Below are 9536 nucleotides of genomic sequence, written 5' to 3'. Positions count from 1 at the left end.
AAGAAAATATTTATTGTTTGCTACAGACTGTCCGTCAGTGGGCCTTTCCAAAACTGCTTGCTCCCCTCTCTTACTACTTCCACTCCGTTGGCGCGTTCATGCGGAGGGTCCTCCACATTGAGTACAATCCGAAACCAATGAGGGTGGAGTGGTAGGGGTTGTTAAACCCTCCAATGCTGACTGAGCACCGATGTCAGCTTGTTGAAGGTGTGTAACACCCTTTGCTGCACGATGGAGACCTTTCTTTCAAATGTGAGTTCCGTGTGACTTCGCCGATTAACTTTCCAAAACTACTTCCTAACAACATTCCTATTCACATTTTAACAACGTCCAAAGGTTATATGTGTTTAATAAAAAAACACTCTTGTCTGATAAGACATACAACGTTTTATTGAATCATAGGCTATTCATCTCATAAAAAATCTTCAGCCAAAACAAAATAGCCTACAGTAAACGACAGAATAATAGAACATGGCACAACTAGATACACAGGGGGACCACGTAACAAGCAACAAGGGCATTAAAGAAAAATAATTAAGTCTTTATAAATTTTAACTTTTAAATTCTTCAGAAATATAATAATTCAATATAATGTTTGATTCATTTGTGAATGTAATTTTTTTTCATATAAGATAAATGGGTTCAAATATAGACTTTTATTTTACAATGAATATCAATCTTTTCATGAAATAATATACTATTTCTTCATCTCCTCTAATCTTAAAGAAATATTCTAAATCTAACCTCAATAATTTGGTTCATAAACAAACACAAAAGAAATGATTTCAGTTTCGTTATTGCAAAAAACAAAGTTTTCCTCAACATCAGTCCTGAATCTTCATACAACTGTTTCATACGTATTACGGAAGTAAGGAACGTCAGATCCTATTTAGGCTGGGGAGAGGGTAGTTTGTTCGAAAGTCGGCCGCTGTATTTAAACCCCACGCGGGTTAGAGAGCTCGATTTCGCTCCAACCAGAGTTCATTCTGTAATGGAGTGGAAGTGACGAGGGTCTAGTTTTCGAAAAGGCCCTATAACTCCGTCCTTGGCAAGAGACTGATGAAACTGTGAGAGGGTGAGTGTGAAGTAGAGGCGCTGTTGGGCTTTCTTCGCCACTGATGCAGCGTTCATTGTCCAGGAGAAGTCCTCTGTAATGTGCACACCCAAACATTTGACACTGCTAACGCTCTCCACAGTAGAACCATTGATGCTCAGCGGGGATGTTGTGTGTGTGTGTTCTCCTGAAGTCAATTACAAATATCTTTTGTGCTTTCCACATTTAAGAAGAGATTGTTGTCGCTGCATCATGTGGCCAGTTTTTCCACCTCATTCCTGTAGTTTGTCCCATCATTGTAGTTGATGAAACCCATAGTTGTGTCTTACGCAAACCTAATGAACACGTTGGTGTTGTAATTTGATGTATAGTCATGAGTCATATGCCTCACTTATGTTTGACACATCTTAATTCTGCATTTTTTGTACTCCCTCACCAATTCACCTCCCATTTAAAGGTATTATAAGATGTAAGGAGGTATGCTATGACAATCCTGTCACAAAATTGGAATTATGTGGGTGGGCTGCCACTTGTGTTGTTTACTAAATTGAATTTGTGTCTCTTTAGTGTCCTCAAATTCCCCAGGAAACCTAACAGAGTTGGAGCTGTTGATTCTGGGGAACAGACAGTGTAATTGTAGCTTTGGAAGGGGCTTACTCACAAGCAACATGATTTGCGCCGGGTTAAATGCTGGAGGGCAGGTCTCCTGTCAGGTGATAATTTTTATGCCTTCGTTTGCGTCAGATTTTACCTTTTGCAAAGATTCCTTCTCCTAAATTTTTCTCTCTCTTTAAAGGGGGATTTAGGAGGTCCATTGGTGAGCAAGCAGGGCGGTCGCTGGATCCAGGAGGGAATTGTGACTCTGGGAAATGACTGTACTGGGCCTAATTTCCCAGCATTGTTCGCCAGAGTTTCCCAGTATCAGTCCTGGATCAACAGCCAGATCACCAGCAACCAGCCAGGCTTCCTCACCTTCATGTCCAATGGGACTGACAGTGACCTCAGCTTCACCTGTCCTGTTCCGCCACCAACAACCACAGCCCCACGTAAGTGCCTGCCAAGCCCAGACTTTGTAAACACTGATTACTAACCCTACATTTCTTGTTGGAAAGTTTTCTTCCACACAGTATAACAGTTTCATACATATTCTATATCAGCTTGTTCCAGCTCTTCATTGAAGCAGATGACACTGAGGGAAATATTCAAATTATAGACCACATATTGTTTTATGGCTGCATCATTCCATCAAGCTTAAATATCCTAGATGTTTTGTGTATAATTTTGTCCAAATGTCCCCAAATATTTAGTGTGACTTCTTTGGTGTGTTTGGAAACATTGAGATATCCACTATAATTTAGAATAAAGCTCTGTGGTTTGAACAAAGTTTGACTAAACTATGTGATGTTGTGATGGTGGGTCGTCAGTATCTGGTGTGAGATTAAAAGGCTTTACTTAAAATTTTTTTTTTGACTATCTACCTTTTGTTCTTCTCTCCAGCTGTGGTCTGTGGCCAAGCCCCACTGAATTCACGTATTTTGGGAGGAAGCTCTGTGGCGACAGCTGGTGTTTGGCCATCGATGGCGAGCCTACGAAACAATGGAAGTCATGTGTGCGGCGGGACTCTGGTGGCTTTAGACTTTGTGTTGAGCGACGCCAACTGCTTCTCAAGGTGAGAAACCTGGAGTCTGGAGTGGAACCTGATGTCCTGGATGGCATGAAGTCTGTCTAATGTTTGAGCCATTTAAGAACAGAAGGAAATGTTTTTTAAACACTCAATAGGAACAAGACCAGGTTCAGACTGCAGGCTAAAGAGACCCAAATCCAATTTTTTGCCCATATGTGACCCAGATCTGATCTTTTTATGACAGGGTGAACAGGCCAAGTCACATGGAATCTGATCTTTTTCTGGTCCAATTTTGGCCTCGTGTGTGGGCCAAATCCGATACAGATCGGATCTTTTTAAATGCGACCTCAGTCTGGATTCTCAGGTCGGAATTGATGCGACTTTGACGTCACTCTAGAGCAGCTGTTCTGCTGTAGATGGAGTCGTGGTGAATGAAAAAGCTCCACAAAAGCCATTATTACACATGTTGCTCTCTTCCTCCTCTACCTCGCTATCATCTCACAAAGATGCGAGCTTTCTTCTGAGTTGTGTGCATGCTATTTGTCCGAGCGGACACAGTGGGGAGAGAGAGGGGAGGGAGTGAGTTGTGGGGCAGCGCCAGAAACCGTAATGAAAAGAACAGAAAGTTGTGAACACTTGTCATAATTCAGGTGAAATGTGACCCGTGAGTGGACAATGAATGTCAGTTCTTCTGACAACATCTAGTAGATGCTGAGATGTTGCACTGGATCAGTAGAAACTTTTCATCAGTGCTATTTTGCAGCATCTGTTGGCGTCACTTGGGCATTGTTTTGAACACACTTTTCATTTGTATGCTCTTATTCACGGATTTTTCCAAAACTGTTTTATCAAAATTTACATGACATGTGTTTACATTAGGCCTTTAACTTAAAAGTGTTCATTCTTTTAGACAGTTAAATTTACTCTTTACTCTAAGACACAATTATATCTTAATGTTTACATTATTAAAAGTTAGGAGTGTCTGATTACATTTTAGCTGAGAGCCACAGACAGGAGGTGAGAACTTACTGAGAGATGGATGTTGTTGGTTTGAGTCTGACCATCAGATTTATTGTTAATGAGAAACAGTCCAAGAAGCTGAATCTGTAAAGGTTCAACCAGAGATTTTAAAGTTTTGATTTCTCCTCAGTCCTTATTCAGTTCATTTTATCTCCCACAGTTCACCCATAGCGTCTGAATGGACTGTCGTTTTGGGTCGTTTGAATCAGAATGGATCCAACCCCTTTGAGGTGACACTGAAAGTGACAAATATCACTCTGAGCAACTTCACTGGGTCTAATGTAGCAGTGCTGCGTCTGGCAACCAGACCCACCCTGTCCAACCACATCCAGCCCATCTGCCTGGACAACGGACAAACCTTCACTGTGGGCTCGACGTGCTGGGCTGCTGGCTGGAGCGCCGGGCAAGGAGGGGGTGAGTCCATAACACAGTTTGACGCAGTAATGCTAACTCTGCACCATTTCACCTCTTTAGATTAAACATTTAGACTGTTGCTTATTGGTTTTAGCACTAACAAATTGGTAAATGTGTATTTGCCCATTTAGTTTAGGTTTCTGCCATCTGGGCCTGATTCACATGTTTCACTTACTATATACTAATTACTATAAATTATTTTATCATTTTCTTATTTTTAGTTCTGCAGGAGGTCCAGACCTCGGTGGTAAACTGTGGAAACGCGTCAACAAGTGACAGCATTTGTACGAGCTCTTTCACTCTAGCGCAGGTGAGTAATGAGAGCAGGAGATTATTATACTTTCATGTTTCTCTTTGTTTTATCAAGGTGTTTTTATATCCTTGAACATTAGAGACTTGTTTTTTTAAAACATAAATATTATCCTAATTATATAGAACAGATGAAATAAAACATCCTAAATAGGATTTGGGAAAAGAAAAAAAGAAGAAGAAACTTGAGTTTATTCTTGACCTTGTAAATAACTGTTGAATAAACTCAAATCTCAAAACAAGCTCCTGCTGCTCTAACACTTCTAGATACTACTGCTACTACTAGATCGTATTGATTTTATTTGAGATCAGAAGGACGTCTCGTCCATGTTCAGATATACAGTATAAACACTCTATTAGGTACATCTTGCTAGTACCTAGTTGGACCCCTTTTGCCTTCAGAACTGCTGTAATTCTTCATGGCATACTTTCAACAAGGTGGTGGAAACCTTCCTCAGAGACTTTGGTCCATATTGACATGATAGCGTCACAAAGTTGCTGCAGATTTGTCGGCTGCACATCCATGATGCGAATCTCCCGTTCCGCCACATCCCAAAGGTGCTCTGTTGTATTGAGATCTGGTGACTGTGGAGACCGCTGGAGTCCAGTGAACTCATTGTCATGTTCAAGAAACCAGTTTGAGATGATAAACTAAAATGTACAGCTCTGACTTGTACACAGACTGTACATCCTGATCCTGCTTGGTAAATATACAGAACGATGTTAATAAATATGCTTGTTCTTATAATTTGCCTATTTTTCATTTCCACAGATAAATGTCAAAAGAGTAAATTAATTACATTAAAACAGAATGATCCTATCAATAATAATTCCCTGCCATTATGAGATTTAAGTGGTGAAGCCCAAAACAGGTTGGGTGATGTGCCATGAATGTAAAATCATTGTGGAGCATCAAAACTAACTGGATGACATTTTCCAGATCTCTATTGTAATTCCTCCCCAGACAAATTCTTTATCATTTGCATATGTTTTTGCAGGGCGAAACGAAGGTCACTCCAGCTCCGCTGCTACAACTCCACAACACCATAGAGGAAACACTAATATATATATTTTTATTATTATTATTACTACTACTACTAGTACTATGTGATATCCTTTTTGTTTAATCCATAAAAAAACTGAAGCGTAACCTGAGCTTTATAAGTGGATTTTAATTACTTTGGACAGAAGCCAACTTTCCCTGTTTCCATGCTTTATGCTAAGCTAAGCTAATCAGCTTTTGGCTGTAGCTATATATTTATTTTATTTCATCAATTTATTGATATCAGCCATAAGGAAGTATTGTCTGTAAAGCACGCTTGGTGAAACTAATAACAGTATTTTACATAAATTTGGACTTGAACATATCTGTTTTTCTTGTTTGTTCAGGGTGATGCTGGCGGTCCAATGATGTGTAAGCTGGGCGGCTCTTGGTTCCAGGCAGCAGTGTTGTCAGTTCAAAACAACAGCACCAGTCAAACACGAGCAGATCCAGTGATGGTCTTCACCAAACTCAGCCGCTTTCAGACCTTCCTGGCTCAGATATTGGGGACGTTCTTATCTCCAGCCTCCACCAGCAGCAGCACAGCTGCTACCACTACACCTACTACCAGCGGGGGCGCTCCTGCTCACTCACCCATCTTCTTCTTCCATCTCCTCATCTTCTCTGTGTGTCTCCACGTCTTCTCATAGATGCAACAAGCACAGATGAATGTAAACAAGCTTGAATTTATCAGTGGAGGCATAAAGCTGCATTAATTAATCTATGACTTGATTCTGCCTCTGACGGCTAGAGATCAAAGAAGAACTTCTTGATGCCAACTGCTTTCCGTCTAAAATGAAGGGTGTAAAATGAATAAAAATTGATTGTTTAAGCAGCACTGACCAAATGTATGTACATGTTTCCAGCAGTTTTCCAGCAGTTCATGGTTTTGAAGCTGTATAGACCAAAAGGACATATGTACCTGTTTAATTTTTTTCATTTAATACAATATGTGAAATAATAAAATACAATATGTGAAATAATAAAATATGTGAAATCTAATCTACTAAATATTTTTTTCCAAAATGAAGATTATTTTTATGAATGGATGATGTTAAATGGGCTCCCTAAAGTGCACTCATTATGTCATAGTAAAAAAAAAAAAAAGTATGCATGTAGAAATTATGATTTTTCATTTACATACTCTATGGACTTTTGGGTAGGTTACCGCTGAAATGGTAGGCTTCCGTTTCAGCAGTTACCTACCCAAAACTCCACAGTGATGGCTTCTGCCCCCCGACCACTTAAATTAATTAAATCAGTAGTAGTGTTGCAGTTCTCGAGAGCGGTCTTCACACTCCCGCACCTGTGGCCTCTTCTCTCTAACAAGGGGGCGTAACCCCACGCTGCTTCAAAACAGACATTGACGTCCCCAAAGTCACCCCTCTGGCAATAACAGACAACTTAAAAAACCTTCACTGGAGTTGGGTTTCATTTGCAGAAACAAGAAGAAGAAAAATCATCTTTCAAATAAATGCTACCCTTTACATACAGACATAGAGCCAGCACATTTAATCAATAATTGTGTCCAAGCCCTCAGTATAAGTTTGTGGTTCAAAGGCATGTTAGCCTAAAAGCAAAATAATTAAAACTTTATAATGCTGATAACAATTTATGTTCTAGTTTACAATGCAAATATGGCTCAAGCTAGAGTCCTCACTGACTTTCAATCTAAACTGCTGATATTAGCTTAAAGAGGTAACTGCTTTTTGGCTTTTCACCCCAAAAGTAAAAAGAGTTATAAACCTTTTTAGTGCATGTACTAGGTTTGCAAAGTGAAAAAGTCCAGCCCAAAGGGAGTTCCCGTCTCCCACAGAAAACTCTGCTCTGAACTGCCTGAAAACAGCTCGTTTGTTGTCAGCCGCTTCCCTTTTATCCCTGTGACGACACACTAAAATGCGCATCATAATGCTTGCTGAGCGACTAGTCCGACACGCCCTCAAAAACACTGGTGGAAAAACACACTGAGCTTCAGCACACAGTGACAAGACGCTCGCCTGCTGCCTCTCCTCTCCCTTCCAAACACGCCCTCCAGGCAGTCGATGGACATAAAGTTGTTCCTGTGATGTAGAGACAGAGCTCAGTTAAAACTTTATGGATGAAAGATGCTTTTGTTACAGATTAATAACTCACCACTCTGAAACTCTCGCTCCAGTCCATGTTGCCAAGCTGGTAAGTGCAACTGAACGAAGCCGTGTTTACCGGCTTGTCACGACCCGCCCTTCTCTGCTTCTGATTGGCTAGTAGTCCTTAACTAGGAACTGCGCATGTGCAACTCCCAACAAAGATCTTGTAGAGGCAAGATGTATCACTCCATAGCTAAAACGAAGCCTTCAACACAGGGTGAAAAGAGGAGCTGCAGCAATGTGCAGTATGACACATGAGTCGTGTTTTTTGAAAATGAAACCACATAAACCTGTTCTGGCACAACCCCTAAATAAGATTTTGAACCTGAAAATGAGCATAATATGACTACTTTAAACCATTCTTTAACTGCTAGTTGTGCCCACTTTTCTTTTGAAATAAATTAAGTAGCAGTTGTTTTCCTTCACTTTTCTTTTTTTCTTTTCATTTTTGGTACCTTGATTTCCGTTATGGGCATGTTGATGCTCCAGCTTCAGCAGTCACTCTGCTTGATTAGCCCATTCAGAAATGAATCTTAGGGCAGGGCGGACTAAACCATTTAGCATCTGGGGGGATACAAAGTTCAGTATCTCAACCAAGTATGTGGGAAAATTTCACTACTGTTACTACAAAACTAATCACAATTGTAAAACAGCCAGTCTCATTCAAAACTTGCCATTTTGCATTCATTTGGATTGTAAACATCTCTCACCACAAAACCATTGATTCAAAATAGAGGTTTCTCATGAATTGTCATGAGAACATGTGGTGTAATCACCAAAACAAAACATACTGATATCTTTTACCAAGGAATCCTATAACAATTCAAGGTCAAGGTCAAGGTGTCTTTATTAGTACCCGAGGGTAAAATTTTTGTGCAGACAGGAGACTTTCGGCAATCCATACATCAAAACATCAAAACAAACAATAAGCATAAAACATTATAAAATATCCAAGGCATAAAACTAGCACAAAACATAAAAACAATACAAGACAAATGTTTCAAATCACCTTAGAAGTGCTGAAAGCAGAATGCTACAGTACTGTAAAACACAGATTACAGTTTTCACATTAGGCAATAAACTTACATTACCCAACATTTGCAGAATCTATCATTTCCATAATATCTATCCTATATGTAAGTCGAGTCAAGATCAAGTTGTGATCAATGAAGACATTCTCTATAATCGTATGGGACAAATTTATTTTTATTTTTCGAATATAATATTACAAAATGTCTACTCTCTATGATGAAATGTACACAGTTAAAGTAAATAAAACAAATAATAATATTTAGCACACATTACATTAATTTGAATCAAGCCTGTCTTGAGCATTTGGCCATACATTCTTGTCTACATTACAATGAATCTTGTCATTGTTCGTGCACCTAAAGAAAAACCTTTTGGCATGTCGAATCCATGCTTGACATTGGTCTACACCTCATCCGTGACCTGAGGGACAATGGGGTGTAATGGGTTTGGTAATCATAGACCTTCCACCTCCATGCTGAAAAAAACTTCATCAATAGGATTGAGGCATGAGAATATGGGGGCAGGTAGAGGACCACGAATCGGGGGTTGGGCGGAAACCATGCTTGAACCACCTCTGCACGGTGAAAAGAGACGTTGTCCCACAAAGCGTGTGGGAAGATGACCACTTCACCTTCACAAAACGGCTTGATTTCATTCAGAAACTAAATGAGATTTGCTGTGTTGTAGGAGCCAAGTAATGGCCTACGTCCTGCCACACCTTCTTCAGAGATAGCTGCACACAGGAGATGTTTCCTCCACATTGTCGGGGCACCTGGACAGTCGTCCGTTGGCCAATGAGGTTCCACCACAGCGACGAGTTTTGGTCAGATTACAGCCAGCTTCATCAACAAAATATATATAATAAATATATTTTCATTAGTTCTTTTTACAGTGTAGTAATAATATACATCAGTA

General features: G+C 39.9%; 1 protein-coding gene across 1 annotated transcript; it reads left to right on the top strand.

Annotated features, from left to right (window-relative positions):
- Positions 1 to 1108: 1108 nt before the first annotated feature.
- LOC119915255 (polyserase-2-like) lies at positions 1109 to 6296 on the top strand. The gene is made up of 6 exons (XM_038734802.1): positions 1109 to 1767; positions 1851 to 2100; positions 2552 to 2723; positions 3859 to 4112; positions 4334 to 4422; positions 5811 to 6296. Exons 1-6 carry the CDS (start codon positions 1723 to 1725, stop codon positions 6111 to 6113), a joined length of 1113 nt encoding a protein of 370 aa, XP_038590730.1. The 5' UTR covers positions 1109 to 1722; the 3' UTR covers positions 6114 to 6296.
- Positions 6297 to 9536: the final 3240 nt, after the last annotated feature.

The sequence above is a fragment of the Micropterus salmoides genome, unplaced genomic scaffold (assembly GCF_014851395.1).
Source record: "Micropterus salmoides isolate LMB-PRFRI ecotype aquatic unplaced genomic scaffold, ASM1485139v1 Ms_hic_scaffold_2015, whole genome shotgun sequence".
In the NCBI taxonomy this organism is placed as follows: Eukaryota; Metazoa; Chordata; class Actinopteri; order Centrarchiformes; family Centrarchidae; genus Micropterus; species Micropterus salmoides.
This window is presented reverse-complemented; position numbering and strand designations above follow the sequence as displayed.

Excerpts from the sequence above, each read along its gene's own strand:
- LOC119915255 (XM_038734802.1), top strand. The coding sequence starts at position 1,723 with ATGATTTGCGCCGGGTTAAATGCTGGAGGGCAGGTCTCCTGTCAG. Across the intron at positions 2,101-2,551 it reads ACCAACAACCACAGCCCCAC|CTGTGGTCTGTGGCCAAGCC; the intron begins GTAAGTGCCTGC and ends TCTTCTCTCCAG. Across the intron at positions 2,724-3,858 it reads GACGCCAACTGCTTCTCAAG|TTCACCCATAGCGTCTGAAT; the intron begins GTGAGAAACCTG and ends TATCTCCCACAG.